At 46.6% G+C, this 26,773-nt stretch overlaps 1 protein-coding gene across 10 annotated transcripts in view; it reads left to right on the top strand.

The window, feature by feature from the left end:
• Positions 1-22,950, top strand: part of LOC142573162 (glycoprotein-N-acetylgalactosamine 3-beta-galactosyltransferase 1-like) — a 208,954-nt gene extending 186,004 nt beyond the window's left edge. For all 10 annotated transcript variants that reach the window (XM_075682727.1, XM_075682723.1, XM_075682730.1 and 7 more), the window contains 3 exons: positions 7,569-7,888; positions 9,887-10,554; positions 17,512-22,950. In XM_075682727.1, coding sequence (XP_075538842.1) covers positions 7,573-7,888; positions 9,887-10,554; positions 17,512-17,682 — 1,155 coding nt within the window. In that variant the 5' untranslated portion in view covers positions 7,569-7,572 and the 3' untranslated portion in view covers positions 17,683-22,950. The remainder of the gene's footprint in view (positions 1-7,568; positions 7,889-9,886; positions 10,555-17,511) is intronic.
• The last annotated feature ends 3,823 nt before the right edge of the window (positions 22,951-26,773 follow it).

Below are 26,773 nucleotides of genomic sequence, written 5' to 3'. Positions count from 1 at the left end.
GACTAAAGATGCCACTTTGAGACGAATAGACGTGTGGCTTGTTCCGTCTTCAAAGAATTCCCTCAACCTACAAGGTTTAAGCAAAAAATAATGTTCCAGTGCTTTCTTAATCACTACGGCATCAAATGAAGTGAAATAGCGGATAGCGGCTCACGACAATGCAGAAAACCGCCCTATTCCTATGTCCCATTCACAGACACGACACCGTTCACGAGGTCTAAAAAAAATATGTCTATAGGGGTGATTTATAGAGAGAACAGCTGTACCATTGTTTAGTATGCAGTTGGCCCCTTTGTTAAGCAGGTGCTGCATAGTCTGCTGATATAACTGCATCATTTATGTCTCGGAACAGCTTACATCAAGGATTTTGAATTTTTATTCAAGCGTGTATGCTTTCCAGCATAACAAGGATGTGTCGTGCAAGGTTAAAAGCCAACGGAAGAAACAAGAGGAGACAGAAAGAACGCTAAACTTTTCCTCAAACAAAAACCAATAAACCAAGTACAGCTCATTGCCGAAGCAGCAATCAGCAGCACTTAATCCTGATCTTGAGTACCGGGAAGATAAGACTGGAAAGGGCACACCGTAGAAGAAGTGAAGTTTAGCAGGGTACGGTGTTGGGCTAGTTGGTGCCTATAGCTTAAGAAGGGTGTGTGTCGGAAGATTAAAAAACCAACAAAGCATGGCACAAGGCATGCTCATGTGAACAGGACGTGGTATCCTGTGCCTACACTTCGGCTGTCCAAATCCCAGAGAGAAAAGAAGTTAGTGTACTGCACTCACATAGGGCCTTTCTCATTACTCAATTTGTTAAGTATACGAAAGGCAGTGAGCGCACTTGGCTGCTTCTATGAAAATACGTTTTTCGCACGTGAAAATAGTTTACGAAACGAAAGAAACAAAGGCAGAAATGAAAATAAAGAGAAAATAAAATAAATAAAATAAAAGGCTGCGTAATACCCAATTCACGCGTGGGGCACTTTCTGTCGCAATTGGTCCCGATCCACGCAGTGCGATCGGTATCAAAAATGCACCGTGTGACCGGGGTACAAATGAAGCGCAGCCTGCTTGGTTATGCATAGCCAGAGCGCAGGCACACTCGCCTCACGCTCTCGGACGTCCAATCTTATATGGTGTTCGCATTACAAACGCATGCAGTGCAAGGTGGCGGAAGCTGCTTGCAGTAGTGTACGTGCAGTAAGCGGGCCCGCATCCTGGCCTGCACCGCACGAACTGACGGGGTGGAGCTGGAAATTGCGCCGTCGCCAGCATTGTGCCGTCGCTCGGGGGGCGAGCGATGGCCGCGAGGCGGGAGTCCCGTTGTGCCACCGCTTTTCAAGGCAGCCAGAAAAGGCACGGATCGGCTGTCGACTCCTCTGACGCATTGTTTGCCGCCGCAGGTGCGAGCTAGCAGCAGCTAGCGGTGCTGTCAGCCATGTGATCCGTGGCCCGGCGCTCCTCACGGGTGTACATACATATATAGTTCGACGGTGCGCCACAGGTAGGTGTGTTGGAGGTGCCGAATTTCGGCCGGCGGGAGATCGCGCTTATCGTCACTGAGAGGCAGTCTAGTTTCGTATGAAGCGTGCGCGTCATGAAAAACAGTGCGAAATAACACAGGGTTACTTTGTGCACACCTAAGCCGCTGTTTCGGGTGACAAAGATATTTCTGTGTCGCGCGCTGAGCTGTAACGTTTTGTTTGTTTTCGAAACGCAACAGCCTTGCTACACGAAAGGTTCAGTCGGAGGCTAAAAGCAGCATTGTATGAGTGCCCCCCCCCCCTCCGGTGTCAGCGTGAAAGAGAAACTATGCCATGGCCCTGGTGGTCATGGCGGCGCCTAGCTTGCGCGCTTCAGGCGAAACGCGCACCAGTTTTGCTTGCCCCTTTCGCGTGAAGCGAATGATTTCGTAGACATCCGCTTTATTATATTTCAATCCGAATAACATTCTTGGCATTCTCAGGCGAGCTTGTTTCCTGGTGAACTACGAAAATATGGGCCGATGCTGAAGGTAGTGCAGTCTAAAAATGTGGCTGGTTCCGTGGCACGTAGGAGTGACGCTTTTTGGGGACTTGGTATTCCATCATGTTTTTTTTGTAATTAGCGCAATTGAGGATGAGTAAAGGCAACAAGACAAATTGTAAAAAAAACACTTGAGAAACACAGGTGTTCATTCTTAAGTGTTTCGGCACCTTAAGTAATTCGGAATGGCTCTCATTCAAGTAAACGGCGTTCAAGAAAGGCGATGGAAATCTGCGAGACAATACACACTATGAATAGTAAGACAGCTACTTGCGTCAAGGTACACTGGATTCAAGGCCATTCAGCGAACCCTCACAACATTGCTGTTGACCAGCAGGCACACTGCCCTCCTTATCCTGATCTACCGCCTATTCCCCTCCCACCTCAACCCCTTAACTCGCTGCGAGCCCGTAAAAACTCTCCGGCAGGACACACGCGCTCTAATCCCACCGTGTGTCTGCTCCCTCCCCCTTCACCTTACTAGGGCGGAGGAAGTTGAGCTTAGGAGGCTTCGGGCCAAGGTGGCCCTTACACCGGCTGTTATCTCAAGTTGGAACTTGTCGCATTTACCACTGGGTGCTACGTGTCCATACTGCTCCGTTCCTGTGATGGAAGCAGATGCATACCACCTAATATGGACATGTACTGATTTAAAATCGGAACGCTCGCGTCTCCTACTGCAAGCCGGCCTCCGCTACAGTGTGACAACCAGCTATGACCGCTGGATACATGACAACAGATTCCACAAAACACTGCTTCAATTCATACACAACACAGGCCTCACAGCACACATATACTACACATATACGCATCAAGAATTATGCCTTAAAGGCAAGTCTTTATCGCAACAAAAAAAAAATGCGCATCTGCGTACGTACCACTAGGTATGCGTCACATAGTATGTGGCGCTCTTCGATAAACCTCTTTGATGAAGACTTGGCTCACTGGGTGTATGCCACTGGTTATGGCTGGACTTCGCGGCGGCGCCACTAAATGACGCGGCGCGTCCAGAGGGAAGCGTGAGAGAAGAGCCCGGCTTCAGCACGCGCCTAGTACGCGGCGCGTTTCGGTTATTCGCATGCTTAGGTAGTCATCGCAAATGACTTCTTCACGAATTATTTTTGTGTGTCTGGCATGGCATGAACACTGGTGACAACGCACTGGCTCTTGACGTCAAGTTTTTCAGGAAAGTTAACGCATACTCGCTGCGTCTCACGATGACTTGGGTTACAGATAGGAAGCATCGAAATACAATGTGCATACCTTAGAAAAATGGAATCAGTAATTAAGATAATGCTTCTATAATAATCATGCAGACCCATGTTAGAGACCACTCTTTTCGTCATGTGCGAGTGACGCACATGGTGTAACCCGGCGCGACATTGTTAAAAAAATATTGAGTGCGGAGTACATTTTCACCCCCTCACCCCAAATTGAACAAACCTCAGGCTACCACACTCAGGCTCCTGCAAACCCGTTCGTATCCCACTCCTCGATCCCTTAACAAGATAGATCCTGAACACTCACAGTCGTGCTCCAAATGTGGTCATGACTCATGCTCTTTTGACCACATGCTCTGGCTGTGCCCAGCCCTTAACGCTTCTCTACCCATCACGAAAGAACAATGGCAGGAATCTCTCGAGAGCAGCAATCTCCACATTCAACTCCAGGCTATACAGAGGGTCCACGACATTGCGGCGGGACTTGATCTCCCGGTCCCATCGTGGGCGGAGCCACCGACTTGATCTTCGGGAGCCTTCGGTTCTGGCTCCCCAAGATCTCAGTCCCTCAGGACTCAAATAAAGTTCTTGTCATGTGATGTCACGCGTCTCCTGTGCCCCCACCCCACCCCCCTCGCCCCCGCCTGACTACGTCTCTGTCTCAGAGTGTTTATTTATTTATCGGACGTCAGCACCGATGAGTAGCCAGCGCCTCTACGAGGCGGCAACATCTTACATACACTTAAAGGGAAGGTGAAGAGTCTGTCGAATTCAATAAGACGCTCATATACGGATGCGGGAACCTTATAAACTATGTAGGTAAAATTTGGGTTTTTTTCAATTAGGAGCAACGTAATCGTCGGTTAAAATTGCGCTGTAGCTCCGCCCCCCGTCGTATGCCGCGCGCTGCTGCTGACGCTGACGATGCGAGCGGAGACCGGAAACCGCGGTATTGTGACGTCAACACTAGTGTTCCGTTCCTTCGCAGCCTCCGCGACCGTGCCTGACCGTGCTTGTTTCTGCGTGCGTGCCATCGTAATCTGCTTCGATCGACCCTGCATTCCTTTGTTGGTGCGTCTGCGTGTATGTAGAGTGGTAGTCAACGTGCGCAGCATCAACTGAAGTGGTGGGCCGATCATGCCGGCTTTCTGTGCAGCCTACGGTTGCACGAACAGCAGCGGCCGCGACGATGTTGTCTTCCATTATTCCCACAAGACAAGAAGCTTTTAACGAAGTGGGAGGCTGCTGTGAAGCGAAAGAATTTCAAGCCCTCAAGAACAACAGTGCTGTGCTCCAACCACTTCCGCGACGACGGACGATCTCCCGCCCTTGACGCAGGTTTCGTCGCAAAGCGCCGCGAATTTTCTATTTGCACGTGTGTTGTAAGACAGCCTGCATGCAGCTACCATAACGCAGTGCAAATGTAGAGTTTGCATGTGCTGGAAAGCCGGCGCACGTCAGGACGCTACGCTCCCCCCTTCTCTCGCGCACAGCGATAAACCGACCGTCTCACGTAGCCGACGGAATTCGCCGCCTTTACGACTTCGGTTACGAGTAGTGTGCGGATGGCGCACAGATGAAGGTCACTACACGTAATGCGTTTAAACTGTCTTTGTAGATTGCCGACAGCTTTGGACAGCGCACAAACGCAGACGATCGCATCCCCGCTTACGTTCCACGAGGAGGCATGCAGGAACACAACACTACAGTTGTTTGACCGGAAACGAGCTCACTAGATCGGCGAAAGATCGGCCAGATCACTAGACCGCCTTGCAAAAAACATACTCACCAAACGGCATTTCCAACACGAGGAGATCCCAAGACTTCGCTTTCGTTCGCGTCGAAAGCACTGCTCGCACCAGCATCGTTTGCTTCTTCGAGAGGCCGGCTCTTCGCAATCGGCTCGTACATGTAAGGAGCAACGCCGAACTCCTCAGAAAAACGCAGTCTCTCTTAATTTTCCATTACCGTCTCAGAAAAACAGCACCAAACTACCTGACACCGCGCTTCGTGTGTAGCGGCAGCGGTCGGTTCGGACGAACACTAGTGTTGACGTCACGAAGCGCCCGACCAATCACAGGCGGAAACGAGACGCGCGAGCTGGGCGTGTCCGCTGCTGCACTTTTCGTCGAAATAAAATATATTTGCGCTTTCTTTCGCTCAATTTCGATACGATATTCGAATTCGGAGGGTTGAAAACCATTATGTACAGATGTTCACTCATTTTTTCTGGAAATCCTTTCAGCTTCCCTTTAATGGAATGAAGGTACCAGGGAACAAGTAGTGCAGATACAACAGGCGTCATGTTTTCTTTCTTGTGTGTGCCGCATATAAAAGATTAATGCTCAGAGGCGCCAGCGTATACCAAAGCGGATATCGCTTGTGTAGCTGTACGTTGCACTGAATTCTGACGCGTGTTTTTGGAGGCAAGTGCGAGTTCGTCTCGGTATAGCTGTACATGAAGGAAGCCTTCCGAGGTTCACTGAAAGGCGGCTTTACCTCTACTGGTCGGTTGGAGCCTGTAAGGTCGCTCTGATTGTTCGGGTTCTTAAGTGTCACGAATCGGCCACGTGCTTTGTGCATAGAGAGGGGGTTCACTTGCCCCCGTGTCAGCCGGGCGACAGTTGCTGTGTTATGTGGGGTCACAGGCACCGCGCGGTGTTGAGTGACGCGTCGCGGCAGGTGCCAGGTGGGCGAGTGCCGATTCCGGGAAGTCGGCATTGTGCGCACGGTGTTGGCAGTCCGCCGACGGTCACACGAGTCCACACAGACCAGCCTTGAAAGGGACCGCTGTACAAGGTATTGTGAGTGTGGCTCCCGAGTGCCTGACTAATTGGAGGCGCCGCCGAGGTTAAGAAGGGCTTAGCAACTCTGACCCCGTTCCGCAGCAGTGAGCATGGACCTAATCTTCTACGCGTCCGGAACGCAATCGCCAGCCTTGTTGTTGGGTGCGACTGCCTGTGTGGTGTCGAAGGCCAGCTTACAGTGCACGCTGCAGGAATGCGGGGCACACGTAAAGAGTGCGTTCGGACGACGGCGTCTTGGAAACACGCACTCGAAGAACTTTGTCTTGTAGACAATAACTCTGAAGTACAAGGAGGGCGATCAGTCTCCCACGCCGACAAACTTTGAGTACGGCCGCACTACGTGGTATCGATGCCCCTGCTTCCGAGACATTTGCGGCCTAGACGCCGTTGGGATTTGAAACGGTCTAGCGATAACTTGTTCGGGCCTGGCGTGTTTTGCTGACCCCGTCACTAACTACGGAGAAATGAGAGGGCATCGGAGTTTTAGGGAAGAAGGAAAATAGCTTTGTTTTCCAATATGTTTATTTTTAAGAGTAAGCCCATCCCTGTGGGTTGTGGCTTAACAAATTGTTGACTCTGATTGGCAACTGAACCTGTGGGACGGGCCAACGGCCCTTCCGCCTTTTTTTTTCTTTGTGTAATTGGGCTATAAAAATCGGGACGACATGCTGTCCCTCAGACTTGGCTGAAATCAGGATTACTGATAGATCAGTGAGGCTCCGTACCATGTACGTTAGACTTGGCTGAAATCAGGATTGCTGATAGATCAGTGAGCCTCCGTACTATGTACGTTAAAACGAGTCTGGGCTCTAACAGTCATTGAGACAGTCGAAGAGTGAGACTTTGTTTCTCAGTTGTTCAAGTTTGTAATGTATTTGTTTTACCTGCCATGTATATAGAAAAGTTTACGTATAAATATTTCTTGTACATCTGATCTCATCGTTTCCTGCCTGCGTTTGATCAACAACTGCCGATCATCGTCCGAGAAGCTTCAAGTTCCAGCGGTGAAGCGAGGACGGAGAACGAACAAAACTTTACTGAGCCTACAGATGTGCTTAGGTGTACCGCCATCTGTATACCTTAAGTGGATCTGTTGTATACGCAGCATCTCGGCAACCGCTTTTGATAGTGCCATATGGGCCGCTGCGCAAGGGCCTGTAGGCAAGATGCTCGAGAAGAATTTAAGCTCGATGTCCCTTGCCGTGTTGTTTAACAAGCAACTCTTCTGCGCAGAAGCTCGAATCTGGCATCTTATAATAGACATTGACCACATAAATAGAAGTTTGAGAAGAAGGAACAAAAGATGGTTCGGCTCCCACGCGGGAGCCTTGTCCGCAATCAGCCTTGATCGTCCCCGAGCAGACGAGTTTTCGCCAAAGCCTAGATTTAAAGTTCGAATGTCTTTTCAAATGCTTCCTCAGGCTTTCCTAATCGACATTACGCCTATTTATGTTTTTCTCTCTCTCCGCGCCAGTTTATTCAGGGTCAGACGAAATGTTGTACAAATGTCGCGCTGCAGGCACATGGAAGCCGGCCGAGCACCGGGTGTGTCGGTCGCCGGCTTGTCAGGCGGCGCCTGGCTCCTGGCGCCGCGCGGCTTCCTGCTCCCCTTGGGCACGGGCATCACGTTTGGCTTCGGCTGCGCCTACCTGCTGCTGAGCGTCATCTCCCTCGACCACCCGGGCGTGGCGCCGTGGCTGCTGGCCCGCAGGCGGCCCGCCTCCGCGTCGCTCTTGTCGGCCACCGGCCCGCACGCCGACCACTGGGAGGACGAGGAAGCGCCGGCGCCCGAGGTGCCGCTCGCCGGGCACGGGCCGGACGACGAGTTCCACCACAGCGGTCAGTCGCTCCTGCCGTGTGCTGTAGACGATGACGCCCGGGTCGAGGCGGAGGGAAAGCTCTTTCGCCAAGTGCGGAGAATTCTACCGCGCCGCGTATCGAGCGTCCGCGTGGTGCTCTGTGCATAGGGAGGGCGATCGGGAACTGCGCTAGAAGAGGAAGGCGAGAAAAGAGCTAACATGTTAGGTGGGCAGATACCACGCGCCGTGAGAATCGGTAGAGGCGAAGCGTTCGCGCGCGTGCGCACACGCACGCCCGCCCGCCCGCCCGCCCGCCCGCCCGCTCGCACGCACGCACGCACGCACGCACGCACGCACGCACGCACGCACGTACGCACGCACGCACGCACGCACGCACGCACACACACACACACACACACACACACACATATATATATATATATATATATATATATATATATATATATATATATACCTGTCCTTTATATATATATATATATATATACCTGTCCTTTCGTCTCTGTAACCTGGACATTCCAACATAATGCGATAAACCACTTCTAACGCGCTTACCAAAATAAGGCAAATTCGAATAGATAAGTCTGAGGTCATTCTGCGGCTACCCTTAAGACTCTGGTCATTCAACAAAACAGACTGGTGGGCTAGTTGGTATTTTACGTTAATAGTTTTTAGCGCCAAGAAACCTCATTGTTAGTAGCATCAGTTGTTATAACCGCTGTGCCCTGTGTGCCTTCTCTCGTGTCGTGCATTTCTTTGCGCTAAAAACTATTAATCTGGTAATTCGACAATAATTTTGTGCTAGTTAGTTGGAGAATGCTTAAAAAAATTCCATTACCGATACTACTCGTATGGTTGGGGAACTGCGACATGTGCCTTCGTGGCGTGTAGTTTGAACAACTGGTGAGCGATTCTGGAGGAATTGTCGCCCCTGCATGCTTTAGATGCGCTAACCTTGCACGTGCTCAAACATTGAGGGTGACTCCTGGAATAAGACGGACATTTATATTACAGAGATGTTGCCTTTCCATTATATCGGCATAATGGTGTGGATGAAGTTCGATATAGCCATTCGGGCAGCTTAAGAACAGACGTTACTGTTCATCCACCATATAAGCAATTTAGTTTCATATTTGCACGTTGCGTTAGGATTGCAGCAGAGATTGTTAGGTACATAGACTTAAATGGTTGATTATTCGAAAGTACGTTCCAGAAAATTCAGATTTCTTTGTCTAAATTTTGACGTCGGTTAATAACCCTGCCATTTATAAGCAGAGTAGCTGAGCGGATACAGAAGCTGCAGGAGAAGATCAACAGCGCACGAATGAACAACTGGGGCCGGAACCTAAAAGTCATTTTCGCGACAGTCGGTCTCATGCGGAAAAGGAAGCGTATATAGATGCAAAGAAATTATTGACTTATAAGATTTAGGCGCACACTCCCCGAATTTCTGTCGGCTGGAAGTGTATTTTGGCTGTCTTCGTCATTGGAACAAAAAGGTTTGTAATGAGGGCCAGTTTGTATTATATGTTGTTATATTATCTGCTTAGTGTATTTCAGTGAGTAAGGCCCGCAATGGAGTCCCACAGGGGTTGGTCACGCTATGGTGGATTTTTTATTTCAAAGATTCAAAGATTCAAAGAGTTTATTCAGACAACGTGGTACAGTTGCCTAGGGCGCAGACCAAAAGGCAAGTGGTTGCCTGACAAGGAGTCTGTCAGGCAACCACTTGCCTGACATAATTAATTAATAATTAATAATTAATTAATAATAATAATAATTAATTCGTTTCCCCCCTAAAAGGTTACCTTTGATGCATGCCACATCGCTTTATTGGGAAACATGTAATACTAAGGCGCATTAGGCAAGGCCTGTAACTTTACGTCCCCCCACCATTGTAGGTAACTTGCCAACTCTCTGTCCTTGCGTATCGTTGCTCGGACGCGTAAGCGCCAAGTGTTGCAGCACGTGCGCGTTGCCATCGTGTAAGCGCTGACCGCGAAGCCGCGCGACCCCGCAGACGAGGACCGCGTGGCGCGGAACCTGCGGCGTCAGGTGCGCGTGCTGTGCTGGGTGATGACGCAGCCGCGCAACCACGCCAAGAAGGCGCGCCACGTCAAGGCCACCTGGGGCCGCCGCTGCAACACGCTGCTCTTCATGAGCTCGCAGTCGGACTCGCAGCTGCCCGCCGTGGCGCTGAACGTGACCGAGTCGCGGAACCACCTGTGGGCCAAGACCAAGGCGGCGTTCGACTACGTGGCGCAGCACCACCTGCGCGACCACGACTGGTTCCTCAAGGCGGACGACGACACGTACGTGGTGGTGGAGAACCTGCGCTACTTCCTGCGCGACAAGAACGCCTCGGAGGCAGTGTACTACGGCTGCCGCTTCAAGCCGTACGTGGCGCAGGGCTACATGAGCGGCGGCGCGGGCTACGTGCTCAGCCGCGAGGCCGTGCGCCGCCTCGTCCGCCGGCGGCCGCAGGACGGCTGCCGCGAAGACGCCGGCGGCGCCGAGGACGTCGAGATGGGCCGCTGCCTGGAGCGGCTCGGCGTGGCCGCGGGCGACTCGCGGGACGCGGCCGGCAGGGGCCGCTTCTTCCCGCTGGTGCCCGAGAGCCACCTGATACCCGGGCAGATGCCCAAGGACTTCTGGCTCTGGTCGTACGCCTACTACCCCATCAAGGAGGTTCGTGGCCGCGAAAGATGTGCGTGCGCAGCAGTGGCTTGTCGTAGCCGGCACTTTGTGGTCTCGTCAGAGAGAGCGTGCACCTCCGTAGTTTACTGTGCCGCCGAAATTCGTGAACGATTTCGATTCGAGGAGTCTGCACGAGACGGGGCTTGGTGAGCAACGCCTCTCTGACGGTCTTCGTTGGAGTATTGCCGTAAAAAAAAAGAAAATGCAAGCACTACCATACCGAGCGATATATCTTGTGCTTTTCCGCCTTCACCTTCCTTGCAGCTGTTATTTTTCACCTTGTGGACTGTCGCCTAACAAATCGCCAATGGAACATCCGCTGTTCAGCCTCTCTCATTAATGAGCTTGTGGATATGCATGTTTACCTTGAGTTCGCGTTAATAATTTATATAGTTTGCGTTAATCCTTACATAATAGCTTTATTTTCTTCTACAACACAATGTTACAGTCTCAATATTTGCTTCCCACGGTCATCGTGTGGATAAAATTCGTACACGACGGATGTTCACAGGGAGATGTAAGAGTTTTGAAATGATGAAAAAGTGGTCTTAAAATGTCTTAAAAGATGACGCTTTATAAAGGACTTGTCTTTGCCAAGCCTGACAGAAGTCACTTTGTCAAACTGTTGTTACATTGCTACGTTGTCAAACTGTTGTTGTCAAACCGTTGTTAAAATATACATTGTTCCACTACTGTTGACTTTCTTGGGTGGACTGGTACAGAATAAGGTACAGAAGAAACGTATAGCAAAGTTATGTTTACACGGTGCTTACAAAAATGTGCCAGTTGTACTCAAGAAGCATAGGCTAATTTAGAGACATTGTAGCTTGTTTTGATAGTGGGATTCTTCAAAATTCAACATACTGAAATCTAAGGGCCATGCAGGGCAATGATAAAGGTAATTGACAAGATAATTTCAAAAGATATTTAAATAGTGAAAGTGTGGTTTGGCTGCAAGCACACTATAGTAAGTATACCGAGTGTTGCTGCAAAATGCTTAACCAATTTTTAAAAATCACCTGTAACAGATATCACATTTCTAATCCATGAACTCGACTTCTCAAACAGGCGAACATTACTAGCACCAAAAATCTGAATAAATAGAGGGCTAATTACCAGAAAATCACTCATTAACTTTTTAATTCATTATATTATAGCACATATTGCAATTTGCGAATTGTAGCCGGTGAGTTCGCAAGGCACATCCAATTTGAACGCACTTTCAGAATCCCACCGGTTTCGAGATAATTCTCGAAGTTGGCGAGACATGGGCGTCCTAGTTGTCTTTGTGCTTCGTTGCATAAAACGACATATTATTTAAAAAGTACGTGTAGTAACATTGCATTTTTGCCTCACGTTTTACTGCACATATCTCGAAACCAGTGTCATCCTTCGTGTTCGCTCTGAGTGGATATGGCTTGAAAACTCACTACAATTCGCAGCTTGCGATATATACCGTAAATTAATGAAGCCAAATATAATTCGTGTTTTTTTAATTAGTCGATTATGCATTTTTATTTCTCGGCGACTAATGTCCACCTCTTCGAGGGGACCAGCTCAAGGTCTAAACTGTGTTATCTGCCACAGACAATATTTAAAGATTCCTTGAAATATTTGCAGAAACACCCGGTATGTACACAGGTAAAAATAAGTGCAATACATCATTGCATAACTAGTCGAGTACATTCATATACAGTGTGGTATTTACAACCATCATAGTTTGTAAGATATGTTCATGAACAAAAAGTTAAATAATTTTCCAAGTCCTTTTTTACAGAATGCTTCAGGTGGTAATGCGTTCCATTCATTGATGGTCCGAGGAAAAAAGGATTCCATAATAATATTAGTGCACGCGAAGTAATGTTCAAGGTTTTGAGCATGTCTAAGTCTAGTTTGTCTAGAAATTCAGGGTCTTAAATAAGTTTCAGGACTAATAATCAATTGATGGAAATGAAACAAATCAATAAACTGCGGCCTAGTAATTGCTCTTTTAGTATTGCAAAACGGTGATGTTGTTAGTGGCCATGAGCACTGATGGTGAGTCACTCCTTTGATAATTGTGTTGAAGATAAATCGAACAGGTTTTTAGTGCGCAACTCCTCCTGCGTTGAGCGTCGGCGTCGAGGAGGAGCAGTTACAGGAGCAGTTACATAGAGAACAAATAGGGGTGTACGCGGTTACAGAAACGCACCTTAGAGACTCAGAAGAACCGCAAGTTATTGAGAATTATGTTTGGGAAGGATGCAACAGAGCTAAGTCGGAAAGAAAGGGAGGAGGAGGAGGAGTCGTAATGCTCATCCATCAGGGAGCCAAATGGAAAAGAGTAAATTCACAATGTCAAGAGCATCTTTGGTTATCAGGTACAATGAGTGGGAAAGAAACTTGGCTGGGCGTTACGTATTTGTGGACCGGAAAAAATTGCACACAGAAGAATAAAGAGTTAGTGGAATGCATAAGCGCTGATATTAAGGGTTTCGGGAATGGTGCCGAAATTGTCATATTAGGTGACATGAATGCCCACGTACAAAATTTAGATGGCTATACCAACAATAACGGGAAGTCGATGCTAGACCTTTGTGAGCAACATAACCTCATTATCGTGAATACAGGGCCTAAGTGTGAATGACAGATCACGTGGGAAGTGGGAAACCGGCAATCGACCGTTCATTACTGTCTGATGACAGAAGGAATTCATGATAAGTTGAGAGAAATGGTCATCGACGAGGAAGGGTTTAGCAGCAGAGGGAGTGATTATAAACGCATCATTTTGAAAATGGGATAGGTAGCTGGGAAACAGCAAGGAGAGCAAAATGGCCAGTCCAAATTTGAACGCTGAACAAATAGCAAATATAGTCACTACAATTGAGGAATAACATGGCAAATGGCCAAGTGAAGAGTGGGAATATGGTGAGCTTCTAAGTGTAATAACGACAGAAATACGGAAAGAGAAACGATATGTTGGTTGGAAAAGAAGAAAGAAACCGAAAAGCTGGTGGAACAAGGAGATACGAGAAGCGATCGCCGAACGACAGAAAGCATTTCGAGAGCACAGGCAGGCAAAGAAGGCGCAGTTGCCGCAGGATGAAGTAGCCAGCAAATTGGAAATATACCGGGAGAAAAATCTGTGGTTGAATTACTGGTGCAAGCAAAATTGAAAGGTGAAAGTGAACGTTGGTTGTCAGAAATACGTGAGAAAATGAAGGCCGCACCTAGAATATTTTGGAACCACATAAAATGATTAGGCAGAAAGTCAACAACAATACAACAACATATCCTAGACGAAGATGAAAACGGACTGGAAGGAGAAGTGGCAATAAATTACATCCGAAAAGTAACAGCCGAATCTTTCCAAGGCAATGACGAGGTTGTATTTGAAGAAAAAGAAAGAGCATGAAAGAGACCCAAGTGGAAAAGGAGCTGGTGCTGACAAATTTAAACTGGAAGAAAGCGGAAGAGAAAATTCCTAAGCGCACAGCCACAGGGCTGGACGAGGTTCCTGTTAGGTTGATAAATGAACTAGGACCAAAGAGTAAAGAAGCTCTGGTGAAAGCAGCGGAAAAAACTTTAAAAGATAGACGAATACCAGACAGTTGGCGACAAAGTAGAATGAATTTAATTTATAAAGGTAAGGGGGAGAAAGAATTCACTCGTATAGACCGTTGACCATTACATAGGTAATATACAGGCTAGCAATGCAGGCAATAAAATTAAAGCTTCAAGCATGGACAGAGAATAATGGCATTTTGGGAGAGCTTCAGAATGGCTTCAGAATAGGTAGGCGTTTGGATGATAACTTGTTTGTTCTTACTCAGTGTATTGAAATATCAAAAGCAGAAAGCAGACCGTTGTATGTGGCCTTTTTAGACATTACAGGAGCCTACGACAACGTAGACCGCAACATTTTGTGGGATATTCTGGAAGTGGAAGGCTTAGGTAACGATTGTCTACAGCTTTTGAGAGAGATTTACCTAGAAAAAGCCGTTTGCGTTGAATGGGAAGGGATGAGGAGCGAGGAGAAAGTTCATATCAACAAGGGACTGAGGCAGGGGTGCCCTTTATCCCCGCAGCTGTTTATGATGTACATGGTGAGGATGGAGAGTGTGCTAGAAGGAAGTAATATCGGGTGTAATCTCTCATACAAACAGGCGGGTACAGTAGTAGAGCAACAGGTCCCAGTTTTATTTTATGCGGGCGACATTGTGTTGCTAGCTAACAAGCAAAGTGATTTGCAACGTCTGGCTATTATTTGTGGACAGGAAGGCAACAATCTAGGTTTGAAATTTAGTGTTAGAAAATCAGGTGTTATGGTATTCAATGAAAGCAGTGAACAGACAGTGGAGATACAGGGCCAAGAAATACATCGGGTAACAGAATATAAATACCTTGGTATATGGATAAACGATGGCAATAGATATATGGAAACACAGGAAAATATCATAACAGTAAAGGGGAAGAGAAATGCAGCCATAATGGAAGCACAGAGCGCTATGGGGATACAATAGGTACGAGGTCCTCCGAGGTATGTGGAAAGGTGTAATGGTTCCAGGACTTACTTTTGGAAATGCGGTTGTTTGCTTTAAATCAGGGGTGCAATCAGGACTCGACGGGAACCAAAGGTCAGTGGGTCGCCTTGCATTGGGCGGTCACGCGAAGACTACAAATGAAGCAGTGCAGGGTGATATGGGCTGGACTAGTTTTGAAGTGAGGGAAGCTCGCAGTAAAATTGAGTGTGAAGAACGGCTGAGGAATATAGAAGAAAGTGAATGGGCTTGGAGAGTGTTTAGGTATCTGTACAGGAAAAAACATTGATTCACAGTGGAGGAAAAGAAATAGGAAGCTTACCAGCAAGTATGCGGCCTGTAGGGTGGGCAACACAGCAACAAAGAAGGTCAAGCGGAAAGTCAGAGAGGCTGAAATAATCTCATGGTTGGCGGCAATGCAAAAGAAATCTGCTATGAGTAACTACTTAAGAGGAAAAAAACGAAATGAGGAAAGAAACCATTTATGATAACTCAAAGGGAAGCTCATTACTTTTCGAAGCGAGATCGGGATGCCTTAGAACACACACCTACAAAACGAGATATAAGAAGGAAGAAGAAGCATGTGCTTGCTGCAGTAAAGCTAGGGAAACTACAGAGCATGTTTTATTAGAATGGGAAGACGTCTACCCAGCGGTCGATTTAGGCGCCACTGGCCTCCTTGAAGCCGTTGGGTTCAGCGGGAGCAGTGCTAAAGCAAACATGTTCGCAGTAGGCATTAGCAAGAGGCGATTGGAGGATTGGTGGAAGAATAGTAGGGAAACGACAAAAAACGGAGACGTACAAAAGCACAGTTAGCAACAGGGGATCAGAAAATTTGGGTGTGGGAGTTTATAGTGTTTATTTTTTATTTTTTATTGTTTAACTTAGGTAGGACATTAGGTAGTGTAATAGCAAGAGCTTGGTGGCGCAACCCACCGCCCCATTCCAAAGGGGACGCTCATAACATCCATCCATCCATCCATCCATCGGCATAACCGAGTGATCGAACGAGCAGAGCGAAGGATGGAAGAGTGGACGCGGAGCGTAGCGGTTGATGAAAAAAGTTACCTCGCACCCGCGCAAGACCTTTCTTCGCTCTCGAGCGAAGACGACACTAGGAGGAAAGCGGAGGAGGAGGCTACAGTGAAACCATGAGGCAGAAAGCAGAAGAGCGCAGGGAAAACGTCCTGCGCATGCGCTGAGTTGCTGGCAACCACGGCATCCGAAGCCGCCGGGCCGATTTCACTTGTGCTTTCGAGGGGGTCCAGGGTGGCTCGTCCGCGGCGTCAGCTACTGAAGTCTGTCCGTGGCACCAGCGTGTGTGACGGCGATCACTGCTCTTGCAAGGGGAGATGGCGAGTAGCTCTGAGTAATTAAGGCTCGATGTGACGCTCGCTAGGGTGTTGTCGCTGCTGTCCCTGGCGTCGCGACTTGCTCGCGACAAAGGGCTGCCCTCGTCAAGCGTAGTGCCGCGCAAGACGGGCTGTGCGGCGACGATGGCTAGGATGAGGAGCCAGGTTAGCGCGCGTCGCCTGTATTGAAACAAAGCGCTGCATGAGCGGAGGTTGACTGTGACAGCTGCTGTGAATCGCGCCCACGCGTCAAAGACGCGCTGCCTCTCGTGATCTCACAATTAGCGAGGCAGCGGTGTCAAACTTCGCTTCGTTTGCAATGTGCCGCACGAGACAGGATGTACGGGCCAGCTACGCCGTTCAGAGAGTTCTCTTCGAAGTATAAACCGTGTACCTACTTAATCATAACACAAGATATTGACTCGTGAAAAGAAAACACGTATATAGCTGCACTCAAATTTAGCATTAGGTAATATCATAATCGTCGGTGAACTTTTGTTGCATCATCTCAAGTTTTCTAATGTACTTTTTTAGATGTGGGTCCAAATCGTTGCATATTCTAATTTTGGTTTTATTAAAGAAATGTAGGTCAACAGTTCTATATCTGACAGCGCTGTTTCTAGTTTGTGGAGCAATAAACTGACCTTATTAGAGGCAGATGAGTAGTTTTTTTAATATGACTTGACCAGGCTGGGCGATTTGTAATTGTAACACCTAAACATTTGTATTCATCGACCTCTGTCAAAGGACAATTGGTAAATGAATGCCTATGATTAAGAGGACGTTTCTTATGAACACGGATTTATCACTGTATCATTTTAAGACCAATCTTTACACCGCTTGAAAACAGCATGCAGGTTATATTGCAGGCATTGGTGGTTTTGCTTGGGAAGAATGGCTTCAAAAAGTATGCAGTCATCTGCAAAAAGTCTTACACTTACTTCTGACGTATCTATTGATGTAACAATGTCATTTATATGTACTAAAAGAAGGACAGGTCCCAGAATGCTGCCCTCCACCTTGATCCCTGAAGGACATCAGTTTAGCCTTTTCTGATCATGTCCATTCTTTTGCAGGGCATGGACTGCTGCAGTGACACAGCCATCTCATTCCATTACGTTAGCCCCAACATGATGTACGTCATGGAGTACCTTGTATACCACTTGCGACCATATGGCATAGACACCAGCATACGCCCAAAAGCAGCAATCAGCCAGAAAACTACATACAGAACTAGTGTGCCGTGATGTGATGGAACTTCTTACGCTGAGCATTCTGTGCTGCCACACTGTGTCATCAGGGACATTCTTCAGGGATGGTACACCTGTGTGCTAAATGAACAGAGAACATTGAGAAATGTGTGCCTGAGCTGTGACAACAATGCATTGCATTGTTGTGCCAGGTTGTTAAGGTTGCCGCACAGCCTGTGTGCATCAAGCCACACGTAGCACCACAGTTTTATTCAAATGGGCCATGAGTGATGCATTGAACTGTGGTATTGTTTGGTGCTGCTATTCACCGGGTGTGATTTGCCGATGGTAGATATATAGTAGATATAGACTAATTAAGTGCAAGCGAACAGAGTTCTTAGTGCCCACCTGGGTACTTTAGGGTGTGTAATCTAATCTGTAGTTCTAGCATTTCTCTGTGTCGATGCCTCCTACTGATGTCGAATGGCGTCGAAGAGGTTGCATAGCACATAGTCACTCACAGCAGACATACTAGTAGCAAAGTGCCATACCTATGCAAAGGTCATCAGTACGACGGATAGTGAAAAGCAAGTGGTTAGCGTGATTTCCCCTTGAAATCATGACATAAGGTTTCAAGTCACTCAGTGTAACAAAGAAGTTTATTCTTGAACGAAAGTTATATTCTTGTCAAGCTAGCTCATCATCATCTAAGGACACAACAGCAAGTTTAGAAGTTCTATAACTTGGAGCACTCGTACTGGCAAGCTAATCCTGTGACAGGTCTCTTAATATGTTTAAAATGTTGCAATTGCAATCATATCATACAATTAAAGGGCTCAGCACCTGAATAATTTCGTACAGTGCTACCAAAGGTTAGCGCTTACACTATTTCCTCTTGCCAGCCAGGGGCCCGATGGGAGATCGTTGTTCGGGGCGCGCTGTCAGTTTTGCCATGCGCGATTTGCCTAGGCCGCGCCGACGTTGTCAGTCGCGAGGCGCGGCCAAGTTTTTGGTGACGTCAAAATGACCAAATGCTCTTGTCAGTCATGTTGAAACCGAGAACGTCGTCCACTAGGCGTAGAACCGGACAAGAGGTGTGCAGTTCGAGCGGTCATGCGCTCACTGCGAGACCGGCTTCACATGGCATGCCTGATAAATTGGATTGAATCCGAATGGTGGCTGCGGCTACATAATGGCACGTTCGGATCCAATCCATAGTCTAATTCGAGAAAATGGCGCTTGCAAGAGGAGCTGCTGCTGTTGCGTTGGCGTTGCTCGAGGAGAAAGGAGAGCGGCTGGAGGTGTGAAATGCGTTTGAAGAGATGGCAGAAAGCGAATTCTGGCTTCGTTTTCGTTTCTCAAAACGAACAGTGCGTTGAACAGCTCCTTCTTTCGCGCCGAGACCCGGGTTAGAATGAACTCGAAAGAGGCAGGGCAGCGCGCGGAGGCAGCGATGCATAGGGGCAACTGACGCCGGCAATGGCGAAAGGAGCTGGGGCGCTGCAATCGCTCACTCTTGTATGCTATTCATTCTTGTATGCTAGTTCATTTGTTTCCATTGCCCATTACCACAAAAATTAATGCTGCCTTTGAATTTGTGTGAAAAACTATTCCATATATCAATGTTCAGCCCCCTACCGGCTCTTGTGTTTGTCCCCATACCCCGTAATGCCTGTATAGAGACGGTTTAGTTCCAGATTACATAGACCATGAGCTTGTGTCCCTTTTGTAAGATGCTGGACCTCCCCTGTCGCAACAATGATGTGCTGTGGTTATCCTATGGACGTCCACTGCCAGGACATCAGTATCATAGGTACGTGTCAAATACGTCTTGTGAACTTCCGTCACATAACCATTTAGTTACGTGAGGTACATTAACACTGTACCCGAGGGCCCAGTCAGATATTGCAGTGCAACAACATGTTACTTCCTTTGAAAAGCATGCTACTGTTCCCATCGCTTTTCTTTCACTGTTCGCGACGCCATCTATCGACTTTGCAGAAAAAGTAATAGGTACTAACAAATTTTAATCACCATATGTAGGCTAACATATCGTTTCTGTGACTATAGGCCACAATATTTAACTCTGCAAAATTTCTCTGAAGAGGCTGAAGCCTCTGCAACAAATTTTTGTAGCTATTTGAGAACATGTCTAAGCTTCAGAAGAAAAAAATATTTTTTTTTCTTATAAATTATTATTCATTAGAAGTGAGAAAGATTTCGTTTTGTAGTATATTGCACCCAAGCTTATGAGAAATGAGGCACACCAACTTCTGGGGAGTTCACCGATTGGCAATTGGCTTCTCTTTCCCTGCCATTCTCACAAATTTTGCAGGCTTCCCACTTTGTGACATTGCAGTGACTGAATGTGTTCTGTTCTAAATGCAAATCTCTGATTGCACCTGAGTTGTGCAGGCATAATTATCAGTGAAGTTATTTTTCGAAATGGAAAAGAGTATTTTGCCAGCAACTTGTTTATGCTGAATGAATCTCATAGATTCTGGAGATGTAATCTAAATTTCCTACTATTGATAACCACCATCATAAGAAGTGTGCTACAGGTGTTAGCAATTGAGGAAAGTCTGATATGCAAGGATACATCCTAATATTAGCAGAAGTAATTTTTGCATCCCTGACTAATAATTCAGGCAACTGCCATAAACCCAGTGAATCTCAACTTTGCTTGAATAATCACCCAAAAATGAACCTGACCGAATTCACAAAGCTTTTCTATGCCATGTGCTGTTTTACACTCGCCAGCTGCCTTTGGTAACATGTCCAACAGGACCTGTGGCTGGCATTTGCTCTTATGAACATTCTTAACATAACGTTTCTGTGACTATAGGCCACAATATTTAGCTCTGGAAAATTTCTCTTAAGAGGCTCAAGCCTGTGGAAACATTCTTTTTAGCTTTCTCATTTAACCAGACACACATGACATGCAGGTTTTTAATACCGACGTAAATAACTTAGAGATATATTTATTTTAAAATATAACAATAATTTTAAAGCATGTGTTGATTAGAACGACAGAAAGCTGAGCTAGTTGGTAAGGATTCATTATGCAAAAAAGAGGTGAGACGTGCAGACAGGACACAAGAGTAGCGAAGTGGACAACACGAACGCCAACTATCAACTGAAGGGAGCACTGAGGCGAAAAAAGAAATAAGACACAAAACGCATCTACGCAAGCTCAGGAATGGTAACACCATGTGTCTGTCGGGTACATGTGCAGGTCTACGTGAGAGATAATTGTTAAAGCACTTAATCTCTTCCTTATGTAAAGTAATCGGAGGCTGACTATAGGTATGGCTGTAGGTATGGAGATAGAATGTGGCATTCATGGTCCACTAATCTGTAGTCTGTTTGCTTGATGCATGTTTCGAACTACTCTGCAAAACAGCCACCAGTGCACTTAACTGTGCATACTCCCTCTTGAGTTTGAAGTGCATTTTAGCTACTCACATTCGTCTTTATTCTTTTACTTTTGACTTGCAATCAAGTGAACTGCTCTCATTGCATAAAGCAGTCTACCTTGCCATCGGTGCTGCACCAATGAATACTTTACGGCATGTGCTTGAATATTCGTTACGAGATGACCTATATTCCGGGCCGACCTATATTTCGTTTTATACAGTACCTTTCCCAGCTGCTTTTGATTGTTCGTGATGTTTTAAATAACAAACATTGGTTGCCTGATACAAAAAAATGGCACTTTGCTGTCAGGTTACTATGAATATAATGTAGTCTGTGTTCGCAGTTAAGCACATTTGTAGGTTATTATGAATATAATGTGCTCTGTGTTCGCAGTTAGGCACAGTTGTTGCATTGCAGTGCATATTTTGGTTCTACATAAGCAGGCTAATTGCTTAACACTTATGCCAATGCTGCTAGCTTCAATGTGCTTGTCTCGTCTCTCTAACAAAGGCAGCTATTGCTTTCTACCTTATTTGTGAGTTTGCATATAGCAGATACGAAGCACCCTTTTAGAAACAGTAAGGCACACTTTCAGGCATGTGATTTTTCCAGTGTCTTTCAGGCATATCAGGCTCGGCTAATTGGCATCTCATGGCCCACATTTCCTGGCTGATGTCATCAATTTTAGAGATTATGGCCTTACGTCAGCATGGCTTCCATGCACTCTATAGCCAGTACGCATGTAATGGCCCCAGCAAATGAACTGACACGATTATAGAGCCCTAGTCACGCTTGCTGTACCTTCAGTTACCCTAACTGATGATAATTGTTCCTTAGTTTGCTTTGTGTAAGTACGCTTATAGAATGTGTCATGTGAGAGCATCAGAGACCTCGATTCCTGAGAGGTTACTGTATGTGTCCATGGTGGTGAGAATATATATGAGCAACTTCACGTCTACTCAAATAGTGTTCCTCAACACTAGGACAACGTATGTCCACATCGGTGGCAAGCTAGTCTCGTGCGTTAGAAAATAAGCAGTGCTTGCAGCTGAAAAGTGCTTACTTCTGGTAAGTAGTCTGGCAGTCCAGCTATTAAAAACATTCCAGGATGTCCTTTCACATTTTAAGGATGACGACTGTAGGGTTTTTAGTTGAAAGTGTAGTCATTTGCTTGTGCCACTTTTTGGACACCCTTGTGCAGTTGCTTTGTGTACTTATGTTTACTGTCAAAGTAGTTCCTGTTGTGAAATGTTCAGTGGTGTATCACCTAATGCAAAGCTGCATTGAATTTCCGGTGTCATCCGAGTCTGATTATACAATGTCACCATACTTGTAACAGAGAAGACTTCCTGTCAAGGTTATTTTAGCAGGTCACTCCATTAATATGCACACTTTCATCAGAACAAGTGCATTCATAAACTTCATGACGTGTGTGAGGCATCCAATGGGTTTCCACTGGCTGAGGTGTGAGTGCTTGCTACATGCATAAGTGTGTTTCTGTTTAGAGGATAATCACACAATATTAACCTCAGAAGTTTAATTGATGTGCTTTCTTGTGAATTTAATTAACAATGCAAAAATGTCCAACATGTCAAAGACATTACAGTGTAGACTTGATTTGTGGTTCTAAGCTCTTGCTTCCACTGATGCAAAAAGCATTAACAGTGTACAAGTGTATACGTTTGAGTGAGTGAACCCAGAAATGAGAATTGTGACAAAAGTTGACTTCACGCCTTCTATATCATCAATTAGTTTCCTTTGTACATGTCTAGTTCCAAGAATGAAAGAAAGACCATTTTTCGTCATGCCCAATAGTGTTTTGAATCAAAGCAAGTGCACTTTGATTTTTGAAGATGAGTGATTGCGTGACTGTGAATAAAGCTTGTGTGTCTGAAAAGGCTACTTGTACTTGCTGTTGGCATTTTCATTGTGCTGGCAAGAACCTGTTTTCAAATTGCCTCTGTACTGCAGCAATATCATCTAATCATGCTTTTTTGCTAAAAAGCTAATTGGCTTTATGTTGTCTCCTAATTTACTGAGTCTTTCTCACCAGTTTGTAGAAAACGCTAGAAAGTAGCTTAATTCATAACAAGAAAGTGTGATAAATGTATGGAACCCTTCCGTTCACTGCAGTCTCTGGGTAAGCTACACAATGTTTATGGTATCAGAGGCGAACAGCAATTTAGCTAAGTCTGTTTCATTTCGTATGCTGTATGACAACATGCATTCGATATTTATTTCTTCAGTCACACATTGAAGTCCCATAGCGTTCACTGGCTCGCAATTTCGGTTTTGTCTGTTTTAGTAACGAAGTTCACGTTTATCGCCACATCGAAACAAACGCTAATATTCTTACTGCAGTGGGTTTTCAATCTGTACTTTAAAAAAACATGCGAGCAAGAGAATCTAATGGCAGTCACTGAAACGTATCAGAAGGCTGAGCTTGAAGGTGAATGTGCTGGCGACAATGAAATTTACAACATATCTCTCACTGACTGTCGATGGTAATGTGAATAGCAATAGACCATGTTGATTGAAATTTTTATTTAACATGTGTAATGGTAATTTTAAGTCTTTCGTTGCTTCGGCTGTATGTCGCATCCTACGATATCATCCCACTTAGCCATGGCACTCACCAAGGTTGCCCGTGAGCATGGGGGCATGGCGACGACTGTACGGCACTGACGCAGTGCCGATGGAATGAAGAACGAATGATATCGACGGAACGGCAAAGGCGTATAACGACGACGGTATGGCGACAGTGAGATGGCGATCCGTAAAGGGACTGACAACCAAGTTTCATGGTACCCACTGTTTTTAGTGCATTGGAAAGCTTACCAGCCAGAGCCTCTAATGAAGTAGTAATGCGGAAAACGCCATGGAATATTTTTTTTATCAGAATTTTTTGATCTGCAGTGAGGATTAAGTCGTTCACTGGAAGCATGCTGAAAACTGTGATAGGTAAGCGCGATAGCGATTATAGGCTGGCAGTAGTGCGAGGCAAGCGACAAGTGCGGCCGTGGGTGTGAAAAAGTATTATTTTGTTCATGAAGTCGGTGGTCCCGCGATTCATGTTTTCCAAAGTGTTTCTTCGATAATAGCTACGTGCTTTTGCGGTTTCCTGTCCAACTGCTTTGGTATTTGACTAGTGAAAACGACGCCAAGCGCATCGAAAACGAGACGACGCTTTTACACGTGATACGCGGTTCGTGCACGGTCCTTTTGCCAAACGTGCGCTTCCGATTTCCAATGTTTCTCGAAGACCTGAGCGAGCTGGAACAAAGGATTTCAGATCCTTACGAAGTAGCACCCGAACGTAATGCTTCGATGGAGGAAAGCGGCGGCGCAAGCGACAAATCTGACTTGCACGATATAGCACCGTCCCCGCCACAAGCACCGCGCCTGGAGAAGGCCGATTGGTAAATGCTGACTCACACTAGGCCGACCCGACACCGATTTCGGCATGCCGACTGTCGGCAACAGCGTTTTTTTTACTTCGTGTCGGCGCCTATGTCATTGTACCGACGCCGACAATCTGCCGATGGTTGGCGGAGAGCTCGGCGTCGGTACAGTGTGACAGAGGCGCCGACACGAAGGTAAAAAACGCACCCATTTACGGCACATGTATCTTGTATCTTGGCATCTTGTATCACAGGGAGATCATAAAACTTAGGGTGCTTGTAAACTCGTGCTATGCTCGGCTGTACTCGCGCGCGTACAACTGCACGCGCGCTGCAATGCATGTGGGACGACGCGAGTGCCGCTCCTTAGCGTGGACTTTCTTTACAGCGTAATAGGCATAGAATAAAGCGCAAGTGCCTAATAATATACTAACTGCAGTTTTGAGCAATAATTACACTGTATTCAATGACAGTCGACTTACGTTCCTCTTGACTGCATTTTGAAATATCAACATTTCACCGCCAGGCCATGCCACTTACTGGTTTTTGTGACTTTCTTTGTTTAAAATTATATTTCTTACTTAAATCCCAAACAGCGTGCTGGATTCTTATCACTATAAATCATGGTCCTTTCATTTCCATCAACGTGTCACTACACATTCTGGCCAGTTGTCAGTCCTTTTAAATTATGACGATGGTGTAACGACGACAACGTGACGATGAGGATGAGTTGACCACGACTTTATGACGACAACATGATGAAAGAGAGCGAATGACGATGATGGCGCGACCGAGACAGCGTGACGACGACGGTATGACAATAGATGCATGACAGCGTGTGTGACAACACAGTGACAACGCTGGAGTGACAACGGCGGCCTCGAATCATAACCCGAACCCGGTAGATAAACTGGCAGTGGTCGAGGTTTCTGCCTAGAAACAGCTGAATTGGTGCGCTGCGACGCAAAGAAATAAAATGCGTCAGCTGCGTTTTTCTGGCTGGTTTCAGAGAATGCTTGTGACCAGCGGATGGCACAAGGACGCCGAGTCAGCCCATTGTCTTAGCATAGCAGCTGCTGTGAAACATTTCGTCTGTAGGTCATCCGAAGTGTGTGCCAATGTCCATGCACCGTTTTGGACGCAAACGAGAAGTCCACCGGGCGTCTGGTATTGGGTATTCCAACGCGGACGCCAAGTTCAAGTTGATTGTTTGTTATTGCATGTAAAAAAAAACGGGCCTACATATTATATTGTCACGTAGTAGTGGCTACGAAAAAACAACAGCGAAATTTTCGATAGCTTAACTTTTTATTGGGTGAATCTGTGCCCACAAAAGCAAGTTCCACCCAAAGCACAACGATAGCGGCGAGTGTGGTCGGTGATCGTCGAAAATTCGATCTGCTGGTCAAGCGCGTCGGCTTTTCTACATGAGCCATCGCAGTTTCCAGAGTAATCGCTGGTGCCCGCATGCCTTCCAGAACGTACTACACAATTCACGTCGCGCATACAATCAGGTTATACAAGCTTCGGTAACAACAGACAACGCATAGAGCCATCGATAACATTCAAGCAAGTTCCAATGATGCAGGCGTGCCTTGCGCGGAGCGATAACATTAATTTGTTAGTGAGGGAAATGCATACCTCGAGAAAAACATGAATCGGTACACGTGTCAATACCCCCTCTTAAAAAGCTTCGTCCCGATGCTACAAATAAACGCGAGTGCAAGAAACTAAACCACATGCAGGGAAGAGAAATAACAAAGTCCGAGTTATTGTTGGTAGAAGGGCTTAAGGCGCACAACATGCACTATTTCAGATCGTGAGCGGTGCCGCTGCGATTGCGAAATGCCGTCTGGCACGACCTCATAATCGAAGTAGTAAAGGCAAGGCGCAGAAGACCAGGACTCAGGAAGAAGAACACAAACGACAGGACCGGCGCGCCGGTCCTGTCGTTTGTGTTCTTCTTCCTGAGTTTTGGCCTTCTGCGCCTTGCCTTTACTACTTCAAGCATGAACCAACTAGCCCAAGCAAGAGTTTTACTTGCTCATAGACGAGTGCGCCAATGCGTCGGATGATCTCGTGGGGTCCGAAATAGCGTCGCAACTGTTTCTCGCTAAGTCCTCGTCGGCGTATTGGGGTTCAAACCCAAACACGGTCGCCGGGCTGGTATTCCACGTAGCGTCGTCGAAAACTGTAGTGCCGGATGTCGGTGCTCTGCTGGACCTTCATGCGAAGGCGGGCGAGCTGTCGGGCTTTTTCGGCGTGCTGACAATATGCAGCGATGTCAAGATTCTTTCTTTATTGATTTATTTAAGACAATGAACAGATTG

Source organism: Dermacentor variabilis, chromosome 2 (assembly GCF_050947875.1).
Source record: "Dermacentor variabilis isolate Ectoservices chromosome 2, ASM5094787v1, whole genome shotgun sequence".
In the NCBI taxonomy this organism is placed as follows: Eukaryota; Metazoa; Arthropoda; class Arachnida; order Ixodida; family Ixodidae; genus Dermacentor; species Dermacentor variabilis.
This window is presented reverse-complemented; position numbering and strand designations above follow the sequence as displayed.